The sequence below is a fragment of the Aplidium turbinatum genome, chromosome 11 (genome assembly GCF_918807975.1).
Source record: "Aplidium turbinatum chromosome 11, kaAplTurb1.1, whole genome shotgun sequence".
NCBI lineage: Eukaryota > Metazoa > Chordata > Ascidiacea > Aplousobranchia > Polyclinidae > Aplidium > Aplidium turbinatum.
In genome coordinates this window covers 9,814,111-9,832,890 of record NC_137482.1, presented here as the reverse complement: position 1 = coordinate 9,832,890, position 18,780 = coordinate 9,814,111, and the positions used below count along the sequence as shown (strand labels likewise).

The window sequence follows — 18,780 nt, the reverse complement described above, 5'->3', positions numbered from 1 at the left end:
AGAGGAACAGTAACAAGAACCAGAAAATAACGTTTTTTATAAATAATTCTTAGGCATTTTAAAGCAGTCGATTTTCTTCTTTCTATTCTTTTGTAGTCCATACGTAAATGATACTTCATTATCAGTTCATAAATATCACCTTTCTACTCGGAATCAATTAATTTCTAACTAATCGTTCTGTGTTTTCAAGTGGCAAGTCATAGTTTTTTTAGCATAATTAAATGTCGCAAAGCAGTGATTGCTGGTTTAGTGTAAAATTTGACATGATGCGATACAATAAGTTAATTATGCCTACATAGGCCTATTTGGCTGAAGTATAGTCACAATCTGACAGGATTTGAAAACGCTTGTCCAAACTATGAAACTTGCCAACAGACCACTTGGCAATGTAATGTAGGCTATGTCATGTAGGCTACTCCATGTTTCGAATTGTATGTTTGAAGCCATTAAAGTAAACTTGATCAGAACGATTTCGTGGCACCCAAAAAATGATTCACAGTAGAGAGCACATTCGTTTGTTTTCAAATTAGAAATTACTTATAAATTCGACCAGCCGTCAAGTATAGTAGCGCTTATTTTAAATAGTTTTGTTGTTAATCAAGCGAAAATACATGCGACCAAGTGTGATCAATCTTATTTTCTCAAGCCATTATTTCTTTCATATGTTTTATAGAAACACTACTAGACAGGCTTTTTGGCTAAACATTTGCCAGAGCCATTGCAAAGCTTTAACTGCCGAAGGGCGAAAAACGAAGCAAACGCAAACACGATTATTATATTGTCTCCAAAAGCCGTACCTTCCAAACGAAGCTTCCATTTTGAAGGCTGAACCTGTCGAAGATCTACCAACAAAGCTGTGACGACTGACGACAAGACCTTACTGCATGAAACGTATACCTATTGTCACATACTGAGCAACACTGACTTCATACTCTTGATTGAAGCCAGTGATTAGGTAAGATGTTTTACAATTTGAAGTTATAGCAAGCAACGAAAAAGTTAACTGTAAATGTGAGCCTTGTCTTTTTTTCAAGGGGCAGGTTTACAACTTGAAACTTGTATTTTGATATTTGTACATGGCATTGACGTAAAACCTTACATTTTTTTTTATCAACAAGACAAAGTTCATCTCAAGTACCAAATTTGAAATCGCGCATACCAAGATCTGTTTATTGTTTAGCAAACGTCGCTTTGCTTTCGACAAGTTTAAAACATTTAAGAAATTAAGTCCGTCTTCCTAAGAAGTTTAAAGCGATGGAAGTTATATTTCGCAGCCTTGGGGCAAGCTAATGCTATTTCGAAAATATAAAGAAGATACTTTTTGATTGAAAACATTGCTCTACTGTAATTCTTGGCTTTTGATGAAATCGGAAATCAGAGCGCAATATTGATATAAAAATATTTTATAAAAAATGGCTTAGTCTTTCTTTGAAATCTAGTCTAATGAAAAAACAGAAACATCAAGGCTGGAACAGCAGAGTTCACCAGCTTAACTTGATGCAAAGCCATTTTTCTATTGTTAAAAAAATTATAATTTAAAGTCATATTACAAAAAGTTCAATGACTAAAAATAATAATGTGTTTGCTATAAAGCGAAAAAGTTTGAAAATTACATAATCGCCTTAATAACCTTTGCAAATAATGCCTTTAGTATGACTTCTGCAGAAAAGCAAATATGACCGATGAAACACTTAAGTACACTTGTGAAATTGATTAGTCCTCATTACCTGGACAAAGTTTGTCTCAATGCAAATATTTGATGTGAGGTAATGATCAAGTATTAAGCATGCATTGGATTATATTTATAGGTATGTGCGGCAAAGAAACATTCTTTTTCGCTGACTAACAGTGCGTTTCAAACTAGGCTTAATCAAAAAGCCACAGAGTCTTTCATATGGTGATGTTTGATTTTTGCGATCGATGATGACAGGCTTCAAACTAGCTCACTTTTTTCTTCGTTTGTTTGCATTCGATCTGTAGACATTGCGGTACTCGCTTTCCGGCCCTTTTTTCGGCCCGAGGTGACGTCGCACTAAGTTTATTTTTTATCTTTGTCAACCGCCATCTAATAACAGGGTATGTGTCGTTTTAGCAGTCTTTGGCGTGAAGTACTTACGCAAATAACGAAGAAGAAAAAGTGAAGTAGTCACCGGCCATATAATTAACCCTTGTCGCTTTTCACTGAGTTTATATATGTTCGAGCATTGCTGAGTTCAACATCAGTCGACAATCATATACAAAGCGAGCTAGTAGTGTAAGGAGCATAAATCAAAGGATCGTAAAGCGAAAAACAAACAGTTGTAAAAGAAAACTGAAAACCCATCATCAGAAATAAAGCGTCAGTTTAATTTAAACATAGAAAAAAAAACATTTTAAAATAATATATTATAGGAGAACAAAGTTTGTTTACAGTATTAGAATGTTGTTTTTATATATACTGTAAAAAAGAAACAGATAGCAGTTTAAGTGAGATTTTGTTTTAACTACAAATAACGTTAGCAGCGAGCAGCGCTTCATGCAAGTTATTGATTATGTCTATTTATTTTTTTAGATTTTATCTGTTTAAACATTTTGACTTGTGCCGGACGCTCCTCTTCGCACTTTTGCTAGAGATCTCCAAATGGCTGCTGCCGTGGCACTGAATTACTTTCCACCGAACTTCAGCGCCCTTGACTCCGCAGAAAATATCCTCTCACTGCCTTCCAGCGAACACGTGACATCGGGATCCGAAATATCCTCCTTCTCTCCGGTCTCCTCTCCTGAACTGAACTCTCTCGATCAACATCCGCTCTCCGAGGCATCCCTGGATAGCTTTGAGGTTAGTTTTCAACTTAATGAATTCATATGGCATAGACTAGAACAATTGAATCCAAAAATAGTTATATCAAAAATAGTCAAAAATATCCTCACTCGTACGCGCAACCTTCTGAACATTAGATATTTTCTTATTCCGATATGCATGAGTAAGTCGATGTAGATATTGAACAGCGCACTAAACTAAAGTGCAGATTCTATGCAAACATCATTTCATAACACTTAGATATGTTGTTCTTCTTTGCAACAATTAGGCCACTACATCTGATAAATTCATACATCTAACTTATGTATAATAGCTTATGTGGACCCATTCGGCTGTAGCAGTAGCCTAGTGTTGCAGTTTTAAAACAGGTTAAGTATGCAGGTTAAAACTGCTACTCATGCTCGCTTTTACTGCCATTTTGTTGAATGCTCAAAATAAATAATAAGTTTGTCCCAATTGAAAATTTGCCTTGGTGTTTCTGTCAAGTTAATTCGTTACATCATGCAAAGATTTTACAGTGAGTTGACCTTGTTGACAAGTGCCCTATGGCCTCATTTGTCGGATTATCACGTAAAATTAAATCAAAGGCGAGGTGACGATTTCACAAGTTACCGCTTGCAGCAAATAAGTTGTTGAGAAATTTTTTTAGTAAATTTTGCAATTAAGAAAAGATTTGACAATTTAATTTTACCACCATTTAAAAAAAAGAAAGAAGTCTAATAGGTGTCCGTCTTTCTAGCGTCGTTTTCCTTTCTTTTGCTATTTTTGTGTTTCTGCCATGGCTTTGCAACGGCTTTCAAAAAGGTTTTATTTTTGACTCATTTCCTGGCACCAGGCTCTTACCAGACCGTATCGTTAGATGGCCAAAAGTTGCATAGCAAGAGCTGAAGTGTGACATCCGTCGTAACTTGAAAGACAAGCACATTCCAGCGTGCTTTTTGGAAAGTCTTTGAAAGAAATTGAACTGTTTCAATTGAAGAAAAAATATATTAGCAAACGTTTAGCGAAACAGTAAATTTTGAATTTTAAAGTTTCGTGTCTCGTTTGGCCTCTGTCACGTTCGCTTACGTAAAAAGAACGTAACTCAATTAAACGTCATTTCAACGTCAAACTAGCGTTAATATATTCGCAATTACAATGTTTCACCACGTTTGCGGGAAAAAGAAAATCGCTTTAATTTTTACCTAGTTTCAGTTTAATGATAAGATCGTTTGAAAGCAGGTTTATTTCCAAATGTTTTTATTAAATCACAAACGGAAAATAATGGCTATCACTTTAATTACACGTTTTAAATGGTGGTTATTTTTGCTTGAGATTAAAATCAGCTTGAAAGAAACATATCTTAGAACTGCTGCATCCTTATTAGCAGTTACGAATTAGAGACAGATCGCAACTTAAAGATAATTGACTTAATTCATTCAGTAGTTGGTTTCAAAGTAATTGATAGTTGGATTCCTCGTTGAAAATTGATAAGTTTTATGGAAAACAACAGCTTTACTTTTGCAGATATACTGCGAGTGTGATGCTTTAACATCTCTCAAACGTTATGAAAAACCGTCGTGAAACTGAGCCGTAAGCTTTAAAACGTATATCTCGATAATATAATCATTAACTCGAAGAAAGATATTTTTCTTGCCGCACCAATTTAGTCTTCATTAAGTATGAGAACGTGGCCTGGACTGACATGACAGAAACAAACACTGGAAGATCGCAATCAAGTTTGTTGATCTTTTCTGTGAACGCTGCGTTTAATCAGATTAAAACTTGTTTACACAACGTATCAAACAGCAACAAAAAGCATCAGTTTCTAGTTCTACATCTCTACGAGTGAACGCAACGTTGCCGACATTTGTGGATTAAAGAGAATTATTATTTGATTTTCTTTCTAAATCAACGTTTTTTCATAAATTAAAAAAATATAAATCATTTTCTTGCTCTTTTTTGTCTTTGTACAAAATGCTGGTAATAATGACCAACTTTCATAAGATCGCATGAAAAGAACTTAAATATTTTGTATTGCAAGAAAAGGCTGCAGACTCTAAGATAGCAAAGTAAATACCACTCGAATTAAATATCAAAATTTATGCTCAGTAGATCGGCATAGATACTCAAGTGCGCTAGTCACGTACTGCTAGGGTTTGAAGTGGCCAGATGCAATGTCAAGAACAATCATCACAGGCTATACAGAACTGGAGAAAAAGCAGAACTTCTTTGCGGCAACCCGCATTATCTCAGGCTTAGCATCGCCTGGTTTAAACAGACGGAAAGGTTTAAACAGACGGAAAGGTTCAAACATTTTAAGCACCATAATATACAACGCCGTGGTAATGTAGGTTATATTCTGTAGCCTAGTTGCTGCTGGAGAATTACAGCGGCCGACAGAAGAGAAATAAAATGATTGCAAAGCTAGCCTACATTTTCATAAAAAAAACATGCTAAGAAACATGCGCTCACTCTTGTCACAGGGTTAATGATACGGCAAAATGAACGTAGGTGTTTACATCACATCATGAAAATTAACTTGTTTGTTTAAATTGCCATTTCTTCGGGGAAAGTGATTAACTGTGCTACAGGCAATTTTTTTGTTCTGTCATAATTTCGTCATTGATTGGAAATCTTTGATTTCTGACGCTAGGGAAAGACTTCCGTTAGTGTACGTGGCACAAATGCAAATTATAGACGACGTTTCAATGAGTTTGCGACTCGAAATGAGAGCATTAGCACAACAAGTGACATAAACAAATTCATCTCCACCGGTATTTTATTGTTTGTTGACAAATTCTAATGTTTACAGTGTTCTGTGGTCCAGTTTCCAGATAACACAGCTGATTTTATTGTTTAGATGTTTTGTGAACAAAAAAATGCGTTCATCTGGAGTAGGTTAACGGTATTTTCAAATTCTTAATTTTATTGCCTTATTTTTAAATTGCCAGAGACATACGTAATATTTTTGCATAAATATCGTTGAGGCATTAAATTTAGTGAACTACTTGCGCAGTGATATCCAGGTCTCTGATTCTCCAGCTATGACTAGATTTTCTGAGTGTTGGGACTACATAAAACTCAAAGCTTTTGATAGTCACTTCTTGGAAAATCAATTTGTTTTTTGTTGGTGTTGTGGCAATCTGTCCAATATCTGAGCTAAAAATATTACATTCCCTTGCTACATCCAAACGATATCTTGTCTGAATCATATTTACGTCATATTCGTCATTGTTTTCGTTAGCTTGCAATCAAACTAATCACCATCTTTGTGATATAGATCATCCATAACTGACCGGCACAACCGTATACAAATACCTAAGGAATTGATACTCAGATAAGATGTTTTCTGACGTTAATTCAACTAAAACCCAATTGATTTTTGACACATCGAAATTGACTCACACATAAATCAGCAATAATAATAGAATTGTAACATGGGTTCTATCACGCTTCGACAGCATAGTAATTCAACAACATTTGATACAATCTTTTGTAGAAACGTATTCTTTGTCAGCCTACCGTTTATTTTCGCTGTCGTTCTGATATTACAGTACTTATTTACTACTTATAAAACTCAAAGAAAAGGTGACATGCTGCGTTTTTTGAGCTACGATGTGACATCTAGGGATTTATACAAAATGACAACAAATAACATGCAATGTGTTGTTTGAGCTGATATCTCCTGAAAAGCACAGTGGGAGAGAGGGGTTTTTGATCGACTTTAATCGATGAAGATTTTTGTTTACTTTGCCACGTGAATTTCTTTGATGAAAACTTTAATATTTTGTAGAAATCAAACACAAAAGACATCGACGTTTTTTAATTCAAACGATTTAACTCCATTTATGCAATAACCTCATTTTATTGATATCTCAATGCTACTTGGTGCCTTTGATCCATGGACCACAAAAGCTGGTGAAATGGAACAAACACTGATTATTTGAACATACAGTTGGGTCTATCAAACCGAGCAGAATGTTTGCTCGTTTAATGGACTTAGTATTATACTCGTACTCACGTATTAAGCTATAGTTAGCATAAATCGAATAACAATCCCCAAATAGACATTCTTATTGTTACTATTGATTACTTTATACTTCTTACTGCAGCAACATATACCAAGGAACGCCCTTTTAAGTTGAAAATAAACTGAAAAATTGTGGTCATTACATATCGGCAACATTAATAAACGATTAAATACTGTAATAAACTTCAGTTTACTGCAGGCATATGCCTTTTTCAGATCATCCTTCAAAACGTATAAGGGTTTATTTATTTTTATTCAGTGTGAGATGGATGAATACTTCATCAATCAACCAATCAACGGTATGTCAGAAATAAAAAGCACCGGGGTTATGATGCCCCCACCTTCCGCTTCCAAACCCACGTTTTCCTCAGACCCCACTCTTTACAGACGTGAGAGCGCTTCTGACATCCATGATATCTTGACCTGTAACACTAGAACTGAAAGCACGACATCAGGTAATTGACTTTTGTTAGAGATTACGTTGTTGTGTAGCGGCGAAACGTAACAGGTCTCTTGCAATCTCATCAGGACAGTAGCTGTGGATAGTTGATTTGTTTCTATAAGAGTTAAAAGCGGCTTGATGACTCTGTTTTTATTGTTGCAGGTTTTGGGTTCCAACCGAATCTTTGCCAACACACAAATAACTACACCCACGTGGAAGCAAATCATGGATCTCAAGTTAATGTCAATTTTAATCTTGTAGTTCAGCAGCAAAACACACATCATTACCACAACTCTCCACAATCACAAAATCATGACGTCACGGTTTCGCCAAACGTGATAATGTCACCACCGGGAAGTCCAAACATGATCAATATTCCTCCAGTGTCTAGTTTTATCAAGAACTCGGATGCCGTTCTTCATCCATCATCTCCGTCTTCTGTGGCATCTTCCCCTTTAGAATACTCATCGATCCAGGAAGGCTACAGCAGATCAAGACTCAGCTCCGAATCTGAAGTCGGGCTTGCCTTTGATCAGAGAAGACATGCATCCATGCCTTCCATCACCGTGACCAATCTGGATGAACAAGATGCTATAATGAACGCTTATCAAAGATCAAGATCAACAAGCTTGACAACCGACAGATGCTCTCATCCATCATCTTCTCCTGATCCACGTTTATCTCCGCCGCACATTTCCTCTCATCAACCTTGCTCTCCTCAGCAGTTAATCAGTAAACCATTCAACATAAAAACCGAAATATTAGAATGTCTTCCATCCGCTCAAGGCCAATGGGTTGAAAACAACCTTTCGTCATCTCACAATTCCTACAATAAAACTATTTGTTCCACGACGCAATTTAATCCCGATGTAACCTCCAGCAACGGCATTCACGGGCTGATCACCCCACCCAATGACAATGGTTTTGGACACATTGTACCAAAACAAGAAAAGTTATATCCCGAAGAACAATACACCCAAAGTTCGACATACCACTGTGGTCAAGGAGAAGGCCAAGCCACTTACCAAACAACTAGTCTTCCCTTTTTTCCTCCACATCACTTAAATATTCCACCCATCGTTGATTCTACTGAAACAGATTCTTTAGCACAGCAAAACCACCTGTTAGCCCAACATCATTATCATCACCACCATCATCACAACGCAGCTAGTGATAACCGTGTGCATGCAAGCAACCTCTCCCAGCAGCGTGCTCACCCTTATTTGGGAGGAATGCCTGTACCTCCACCATACACAATGGCAGTCAATGGAACTATCCCATACCGACCAAGATACAGCAGAAGAAACAATCCAGACCTTGAAAAAAAGCGGGTTCACAAATGCAACCACGCCGGTAAGTTATACGTAGAATAGGAAAACTTCAATTCGACACTACTGTCTAATAATTGTGGTTATGAGCATTAGAAAGAAATCAGATTGAAATTGACACTGTACCACCAATTGATTGATGAGCAATTGCGGATACTGTGATGATTTCAACAAAAAGCAACGCGCAATAGGTTTAATTTGGCTACGACAGTTTTGCAAACTTTTTCAAGAGTCACTATATTGATACCATCACAAATTACGTAAAAAAGTTTGCCCGCTTGAAGATCAATATTTTGTTTACACAAAACTATTGCATCGTTGATCAGAAGATTCATGTTTATGTTTGAACCAATGTTTACTTAACTAAAGTTAAATATCAAGTTCCAAAGGAAGCCTTCTTTCTGGGTTGTTAACGTAATCAACTAATCATATCTGTCCCTTGATTTGAGTCCAACTTGCATGCTAGGCATCATCATTCAGTTTCAATATTACGCTGCTTTCTGTTGGTTCAACGTAAATAAACGTTGTAACTAACGTGCATAAACTCCAAAGCCACCATTTGACAGTCATGCGGTCACTCCTTATCTTTCCTTGTTTAGGTATTGAAACAAAAACAAACAAAAATTAGAGGAAAAATGTATAAACAATCGGCTCTTTCTATTCTTTATGAAAACTATACTGCATTAGGAAGAACAGTAAAGGTCATATTTTAAGTGCAAAGAGGTTGTTTGTTTATTTGTTTTTCATTTACATACAGTAACTTAATCATTTGGATCTTCTTTGAAGAGGCAGCATTTGTCTACTCCTGTAGAATTGCCAAATAATCAGTTACTTTAAATTTCAGGTTGCACAAAAGCCTACACTAAAAGTTCCCATTTAAAGGCTCACCAAAGAACCCATACAGGTAAGCATTAAGCCAGTTTCCTAAGAATTCGAAACGAATAATTAACATTTTGTTCATAATTATGGATGTTAACATTTGGTAAATGACAATAATTAAACATACGAATGCACATCAATCTTCAGCGGTCAACTAATCGTTAGAATTTAGATCACGTTTTCTCTAAGTCTGTAAAATTTTCCGATGTCACGGCTTTCTCCGACATCACTGTGGTTTTTGCCAATATCATTTTTTTGCCATGTTTCGCCGTTCACAATTTGAGCAGCTGCCTACGTGCAGCAGTATGACGCGAATACGACCGCAAGAAAATCTGCTTTGCGGTCAGATGCTGCTGACATCTGTTTAGCTTTTTTTTTGACATTGCCAATCTGAAGTGGTAAACGATAGATCCTCTCCCCTAAAGGCTCAAACAAAGCGACAAGTGTCACTGAAAGTGCTTTTGATAACAGAATTTGGTTTATTGACAATAATGAGTCATTTTGAGGGACAATGAAAGCTTATCATTGTCATTGGTTTTTAGATAAGTTGCAATACGTTTTATCGGCTCTCAAACAATCAGAGTCTTTCACTACATTGTTCAATGTTACCGCTTGTTTTTAAATCTAAAGGATTGGATTGTAAGCAATTGTTTCTGAGGTTTTAAGATCCTAACGTTCTGTATTGCTTTCGTTTTCCAGGAGAAAAGCCATATACCTGCAACTGGCAAGGCTGCGACTGGAGATTTGCGCGCTCTGATGAATTAACAAGGCACATGCGCAAGCACACCGGAGCAAAACCATTCAAATGCCTCGTTTGCGGAAGATGTTTTTCACGATCCGATCACCTTTCATTGCACATGAAAAGGCACCAAGCATAATGAAACGCCTTAAAAAGTTTTCAACGCCGCTATTGACTCAATGGCAAAGCGATGCTAGCCTATTCAGACGCCAACCAAACATTCAACTTCTGTGAACCAGTTTTCTTTTGCAATACTTTGTTTCTATGCTCACTTGATGATGAATAAAATCTTTTTGTGCTTAAATTTAACCGTTTCGCTAAAATTATTCTGAGGTATTTGTTTTCGTCAAACTGAAGTTCTTTTCAACTGCAATTGAGGTTTTCTCTATGATGACGCAATATTTACAACCGATGGAAATTTAGAGCTTTTGAGAAAACGGCAAACATTCTTTTTCTTCAACTGTGTGTGTTTTTCTTCAAAATCCAAAATATTAACGAAAAACTTATTCCACATTGCAGTTGGGGTATCAACAAGCGCTATGCTTGTTTGCTTGCTTAAAACTGAAAACGACAACAAAAGGTACCGTTTTGTGCCTTTGTTTAAACTTTTATGACTCAACGAAAGTTTTTGCAATATTGTTTTTTCAGATGTTTGAAGCTTTTTTGTTCACGACTATGCTGACAAAACTTCATTGTTGCTGAAGAACGTAATTACTTTCGCGTAAATGTCACCTCAAATGATGCTGTATAAATACAGTGAATGTGGTGATATTACTCTATGATGATGGAGCAAAATGCACTTTTCCTCGAATTATAATCAACGAGCTTTTGACTTTGTCTACCAAGAACTTAGCAATCATATAGCAAGGACGTGTACGTAGAGGCACTGCCTCATACCAATCCAGTTTCATTTTTCTAATTTGCAGAAATTATTGTGTTTTGGTATGACAATGACACCAAAAATATAACTCCGCATTTCATTTTAGCATGAAATGCTGTTATAAAAAAACATTACATGATATACGATTCAAGAAAACCGACTAAAGCATAGAAAAACTTTCAAAAACGAAACTACTCTAAACGAGCGTTAGCTGCGTTTCGAATACAGAATTCAATTCAATTTTTTACACCCCACTTTTAATTAACAAAGCGTAGTTATAGTCTTTCTTACGATTCGTTGAGTCAAAAGCCCTAAACCGATGTTGAGTTCATTGAGCTGGTAGAAATATATTTACCCCAATCAGTCAGTGTCCATTTTTTATCTGTTTTTAACATCTTATTGTTGTACATGCGTGGTTTCCTACAGATTATAACTCGTTACGATTAATTTGTGCTTTGTATATCCGCACCTTACGACAACAGTGACAGTGGTCATCTGGCAGCTTGTACCGAAATGTAAAAATGTTATTTTTACATGTTTTTACTTTATTTAAATGTGTTTACTTTTTTACCAAGACATTGCAAGTGTATTGTTTTTATTACAAATGATTAATTATCGACAAGGAAAGTGTTGCAATCTTTCAACAGCTTTTGTGCGTTTGCAACTGTTTTTCCGCTTTCTCCACTTTTGTGATCACTTTTTATCGCGCAATGCAAAAGCGTTTCGCTGGTCGCTCAACCAACTGCGTTACTTTTGCAAACTGAGCGTTACCACACGTATCGTAGACGTCAAGTGACAAAACTGATCGCCTAAAATTTACTAACACCACTTACTTACTCCTATGCCAGGTCACAATCTTTCGATGGAGGCCTTTGCATTGGTACACACTTTCCCAGTCAGCACATCACTTTTTTTGTATTGATTCAATGCCTGCGAACGTTGATTCAATGTAAAAAAGGTCTGAGTTGTTGGCTGGGTTACTAACATGCTTTACTTTTGATGAAGGCGATTTTCTCGCCAAAACAAGTTGCCAAAATTATGTTTGTCTTCAAATGTTTCGTTGATCTTTGCAGTAAATCGAACAACAACTGTCTCTGTGTTCGTGTCAAATTGCAGAAAAACTCGTATTCGTTCCGTTAGTTCGAAGCTTTTTTGTCAATTAAATAGTGGTGACTTTGAATTAAAAGAAAGAGAGTCATACAATCTGTTCTTCGGATCTATCCTTTGCATAGCTTGACATAGTGCGGAGGACTCCAAGTATGCAACGCCTGTCGTGCTTAATTGTGACGCGCAAATTCAAAAATAAACAAATGAAAACACATACCAACCTGTCTGTTTTGGCCAAAATAATGCGATTTCACGGAAGTAAGGGGAAAGGATAGCGAAGGTCGTTTCAAAACCAAAAAGGTAAATCCTGTAAATGTAAAATGTTAAGAGACAATTTGAATTTAGGCGTATTTTTTGTTAGCTAAATACGTACACCATCTGGCTTTTATTTTATTTAGACCAACGATTGGTAATTTTTAAAAGCGCAAGTGCTGATAGGTAGAGCGAAAAGCCTGCTGTATATGGAAAACCGAAACCGTAACTTTCTTCAATTTGTTCTCTTGTTAAAGAGGGTGATATGAGCAAAATAAGTGAATCCACGAATCTATCCATGAAAGTTTGCTTCTCAAGCGCAAACCCAGTTTAGGTAGAGAAATGGAGTGCTTTTGCATTTTTGAAGTTTGCAAGACCTTGAATTAATGTAAAATAAACCTATTTTCCTAGAAGATAACGTTGATAGAAAACAGTAACACAAAGCCTTCATTTGGTGAGAATTCGGGTTGCTTGTTACTGAAGCAATTATCTCAACTGGCAAACCAGTCTATTCTTACATTGATTCAACGTTTATTGATTCAACCTTTAAAGACGTTAAATCAAAGTAAAAAGGGTTGGTATATGACTTTATTCCATGCGGTTTATCGGCATTGTGGCTTCATTTTTTGAGGCTAGAAAATAGTTGTGCTATTTGGAAGCTATTAAATGACATTTCTATATGCCTTGTTGAAACTTTGAGTTCAGAAAACAGTAATTGTGCATTAAGCAAAGATTTGCTTTGATTTTAAAGCCGTGGGTCAATCTAAATTCAGGGATCAGTGATCTTGGCTTGTCTAATGTCTTGAAATCGGAAAACGGTGCTTGAAGGGCAATGATTATGCAGACTAAGTGACTTCATATTTGAAAACTATTTCTATTTTATCTTCTTGGGTTTGTACAGTTTCATAATATTTTGTTATAAAATGTCAGCTAAGTTTCAAGTTACGCTACAGTGCATAAAAATGGATATGGAAATAGCAAAAATAACCTACATCGGAAGGACGTAGCCATGGAATAGCTGGAAAAAAGTAAACTTTAAAATTGCAATTTACTCCCAAAAATTGCTTGAGACTAATTTAACAATTTGTAATACTTTTCAACGGCCATTAAATATGAAGTCATAAAAAAAGCTTCTTGTACCTTAAATTTGTACTTGGTGCTTCTTGAATTTGACTTTATGACTAAGCCAACGTTTCGTCATGATGAAAACAAATCACTGATATAGATAAATTGAGTGACAAATAGCGATATTTGAATGTTATGAAATTTTGATTTTCATCTTGTTGAAAGTAAAAAAAAACGATCAATATTTTATTTGTTTTATTACTATTATATTCAGGAAAGGCATGTGCAACAACAGACATAGGTTTATTTGTTTTCGGATACATCTTATAGCGTTCAAACTCTCTGCCAGTTTGAATTGTTGTGGCTAACACCAGAAGAGTTTTTGTCACATTCCTCGACGGAGGTAGCATAGCGCCAAAGGTGGAAAGTCGTCATCTCAATTTATGTAAAGACTTAATATTGTCGTAGAATGAATTGCGTTTGTCACGCTGTGTACAGTGCTTTCGGCAATTTGATTTGCGTCACATATAAAAAAAAAACGAACACAAGCAACAAACAAGTACATGATATGAGGATGATGCGCAGCACGTTCTTTGCGGTCACGTAGAAGGAGGACAGATCACTCCCAAGAGGTTTTATATCGTGAGGTGCATGGCCATTGGCCAAGTCAGCAAATACTGTTTTGACATAAATTCCACCAGTATGGTTAACATGCAGTCTTCAATTCATTACTCTGCACAACTAAAACCTGCACAAGTTTTGTTGTTGTGCTATTGGAATGTTCAAGATCTTCATCAGCCTGTAGTTTATCATTTGGCTACTAGTCTAAGCTCCTATTGCATTTGCAATGGCAATGCGTTCACTGTCAGTATTTTGTGCCTTCACTTTCATAATGTTTAGGCCTTGTTTCATATGTCGGAAAGCTAGAATATGAAAAACGGGATGTTTAACTTGGTATTTATCTTCAGCAACACCAAAACTGTGTAACCTAAAAAGTTCAAGGTGAGCCCCCTGATCTGCTTTTCTTTTAATGTCGGCGAATCGCCATTTGCTAGAGTAAGCAGTCATAAAAATGGATGTCAAAAGTCATAATTTGATCTGCTCACATTCGAACTGGTCTACTAAAACTGTCGACAGAGTTTAACGCTCATGGACTGGCTGTAGAGTGTAGATCACCAGACTCGTCAAAAAGTGTAACTTAACTTCATATCGGAATATATAGGTGGTTGCAAGCAACGTGGCAGTGAATGTTATTGCAGTGAATAAATGTGGCCGCAGAGAATGTGGCAAAATAAAACAACTAACGAGGAAAAGCGTAGATTAATTGCATAATTAACAACAAACAAGGTCTATGTGCAAGATTGATCGATGGATTAATACTGCAAAAATTTGGGCAGTGTATTGCCTTAAGCATGTAACTTGAATTTAGCAGTAATCAGTGTAGTCAGAGCTTAGCTTTTTTAAGCTCATTGCATCATAAGTTTGTGAGCGTCTATACTTAGCAGAAAACATCAAAGCGCTGATTAATATAATAACAGGTTATTGAAGCTTCTGATGGCTGAATGTTGCAAAAAGACACGCCCAATTGTAATCCTTGCTCACACCTAGAATTGTATTTTTGAGTTGTTGATACGTGGTCACTGATGATGTATTAGTACGTACTATAGTCTATGCTTTCTTGCTTTCTCTGCAAGAGCAGAGACCTTGTGTTCAAGGAGAAGAAAGTAATGTAGTCAGCACCGCCGCTGTCCTGTTCGTAGGCCTGCATCCCGCTTGAGGGCTTGTCAACAATTAGGCTACCTTTGAAAAAGTCAATAAGAGTCTGATCCCATACCAACAAGGTCTGATTTTGTTGAAATGATGTCATATCGCTGTAGCGTACTACTTAACAAACCTTTTCCGGGGAATAATTTCATGCAGCCTTTGCTGTTTGTTGTTTTTAGCAGCAAAGCAAAGAGGCTAAATATAGTTATTTTCTACATAAATATCAATTTTTATACGCTTGAATGGCAGAAAATAGGCCAATGAAATGCAATGTTAGCACACTCTTTCTATAACTCGTCTATAAATAACACATTCCCCTTTCAAACATAACCGTTTTTGGACGCGTCCTTTTCGTGGTTCTATTGAAGACACATTTTTTACGGCTTTTGCTGTGGCACTTTTGATCTACAAATGATCTGCCCCTGTTATAGATGACGTCACGGTTGTTTACATCAATCATAGGCGGTTTGATACATACATTCAGATAATCCGGGATTTCCAAGATCCGTTGTTTGTTTTCCGCAAGCAGCTTCCCTTAAAAATAAAAAAAATATCAAGAAGCATGTCAACCGCAGACCGATAAAGCAGCTTTAAACGATCCTGGTCATGGCACGATTTTGATGCTGAATACTCGGTTTGGATTCCTCGACCACAACTTCTCTTATCAGATTTACTGCTCAATAATTGCTTATCACCGGCTCCTGTTGATAAATATTCGGACGTGCCGTACAGTTGCCACTCTTCCGTTTAGCACGCTTCAAATTTATCATCATTTTGCATGTATTTCACGTTTTTTGACATTAGATAAATGTGTTTTGGATGCTTTTCACAGTGATTAATTTTTCTTCACTGATATGTTTTTAGCAAAGATTTTGAAGAAAAGTTTTTCTTCGGTTAAATGCTTTGGTTTCTAAATTTGCTGTTTCATTGTTGTTTGATGATTGTTTGGTATACGAAGTTATGCTTGAAAACATTACTTTGAAAACGTTTTTTCTTTAGAAAATAGACTTTTAGTTTAGGGGCTGTCCATAAAAGACGTGTGCAGTCAGGGAGGGGGTTGCAAATTGCGGACTTTATGTTGACACCATGCGGACATTTTGCAGATATGGGAGGAGGGAGGGCATTCGGAAAGGGAGGGAGGGCATTCGTCAGGTGTACGTCGGAAGGCGTACACCGATGCATAGCGCTCAAGTCCGCTTTCCCGCAATGCAGGATAAAGATATGACAAACAAACAAACAAACAATTTTTTTTGCAATTTTAATAGGACGTCTCTTATGAACAGCCTCTATAAACAAACCTATGAAATGATAAAGCACAAAAAAGTAACACAATATAGAAATTGTGCAAATAAATCTGAAGTGGATTAATATAATTGGAGCATAAACTAATTTGATAGGTGAGATATCTGAAACGGAAAGGGAAATTTCATTTTCGTTTTAGAAGTGTTTGCTGGTTGCTACTGCTCAAAGCTACTTGCTAAACGTTTTCAATATTTTCAGTAGATCAAGGAGAAAAAAACAGTGCCAAAAGTGCGTTTTATATTTAATTTATTCAAGTTTGTTTATAACCGATATTGTTGGATACCAGGTCAAAATTATTTATTATTTTGTAGCTCAAATATCAAACTCAATTTTGCTCATTGGTTACAGTAGTTTTCGTAGTGTTTTTTTTAAATGCTCCATTTTTTACCAAGAAATATTTCAAAAATGACTATGCAGAAGTGTCTAGCTTCACTCTAGCATGCTATTGAACTGCCATCTTCTTCTTTTTCATTTTTAAGAAGCGAATAGCCTAATTGTCACAAGCGAATAGAATATAATTTTGGTCTGCTAACATTGGTCATACCAAGTAATTAGCTTTAATTACAGCGTTTAGTTTGAATTAATCCGGATAGACAGAACATGATTACATTCCAACTTCAATTTACAAAGTTAACGATTTTGCGTCACAGCTCACAGCCACAGCAAGTTGTTGTTATTTCAAAACACTTGAAAACAAGCAAAACCGACAAAAATGCACTTTCATATTCAAAATCTGTTTCTAGGCCCTTTTTCCTAGTAACGAACTTATAGGAAACCAACTTTTTCTGTTTAATGAATAAAACTTCTAAAATAAAACTTTATTCGCTGAGCTTAAATGTAACTTACTTTTGTTATCTTCAACAATGCACGATTTGCTTTGAAAAAATAATTTGAAGGTTATGATTGTCTTCCATACGTTATATTTGGCTAATATTAATGCAAAAACCACTGTGCAATCCGCAAGAGTTAATGGGATATGACTTGAAAGCGACAAAACCTTGCGATGAAATGAAGCCTAGATTTCTTGTGACTCAACTTCCTTATCTTTCATCGGCATTTCCTCTTGTGCTTTCCTTGCCATTGTTCTACAATAGCTCACCGACTCGTGCAATTTCCGCAAATCCTCTGTCGGGGACAACTAGCTACTTCCTACAACACTTTTTGATGCCAATTATTTACCGTTTCTTTTTTTAAGTTACCGCAAAGTCTAAATGCAAGAGAGATGAAACAACGTATGGCGACCGTTTTGCTTCTTCTGATGACCGTTTCGAGTCTTCTGACGACCGTTCACGATAGCTTTCATAAAAACTGAAATGATCCGCCACTTGTGCTGACAATCGTGTCCTTTACTTGCATTATCGTTTGCATGGCACATTTGTAATTCAGCAAACAAGTTAATTTTTTCAAGACATTATTGTTGCAATAAGATTGCATATTATTGCAAGAACTTAAACCATAATGTATTTTAAAGAACTTGAATCATTAATTTTTTGTTTGGTTGCAAAAAGTATGAAGTCGACAGAGACTTGCATGTTACCTCTTTTAATTTCTTCCAAGGCAAGATGTTCACAACAGCGTTAAAATAACTGACCAATAGTAGGATAATGCTCAAAAACGAATCTCTATCAAAAGTGATGTCTTTTGTTTAAAATCAATCATTTTTTTTTCAAAAGCTGGATACTTTTTCAGTATTGTTTTGTGTAGTGATAAATTGTTTCTCTTTTTCTCTTTTTGCGTCTTACTCGTGTATTTGTTAGGTACAAGATACCATTCCCCTTTGCTACAAAGCTAGAGTCATTATCCAGGCCTATGTCTCACCCTGATCCGCGTATTAAATACGTATCAGCAGCATCGTCTAGCGGCTATATCGGGGCTGATGCTTCCTCCTGTTTTTTGTTTTGTTTTTAAGACAAATAGAGTAAAATTTTCTTTTTACAACTCTTTATTATATTTAGAGACATCTATCACAATAACGCCATAATAAATACGCAACGACGAAGATTTAACACAAGAAAAATTATACGAATTTTTTTTGTGTGATTAGAATATGGACACATTCTTGTCTGATACAAATAAATAATAATAATACATCGTACACAAAACAATGTGGAAACTGATGTGATATCGCATACGACATACAACTATCGATAACACACAAATACAACAGATGCACACCACAATTTGTTACATCAATGAAACAAGTTTAATCA

At 36.1% G+C, this 18,780-nt stretch overlaps 1 protein-coding gene across 1 annotated transcript; it reads left to right on the top strand.

The window, feature by feature from the left end:
- The first annotated feature begins 678 nt into the window (after positions 1–678).
- On the top strand, positions 679–12,283 carry LOC145779741 (uncharacterized). Its single transcript, XM_082591380.1, has 6 exons — positions 679–955; positions 2,552–2,818; positions 7,072–7,267; positions 7,417–8,607; positions 9,427–9,486; positions 10,161–12,283. The coding sequence occupies exons 2-6, from the start codon at positions 2,621–2,623 to the stop codon at positions 10,337–10,339; spliced, it is 1,824 nt and encodes a 607-aa protein (XP_082447506.1). The 5' UTR covers positions 679–955; positions 2,552–2,620; the 3' UTR covers positions 10,340–12,283.
- The last annotated feature ends 6,497 nt before the right edge of the window (positions 12,284–18,780 follow it).

Coding starts and splice junctions, on each gene's coding strand:
- LOC145779741 (XM_082591380.1), top strand. CDS start 2,621: ATGGCTGCTGCCGTGGCACTGAATTACTTTCCACCGAACTTCAGCGCC. Junction 7,268..7,416: donor AACTGAAAGCACGACATCAG/GTAATTGACTTT, acceptor TTATTGTTGCAG/GTTTTGGGTTCCAACCGAAT. Junction 8,608..9,426: donor TCACAAATGCAACCACGCCG/GTAAGTTATACG, acceptor TTTAAATTTCAG/GTTGCACAAAAGCCTACACT.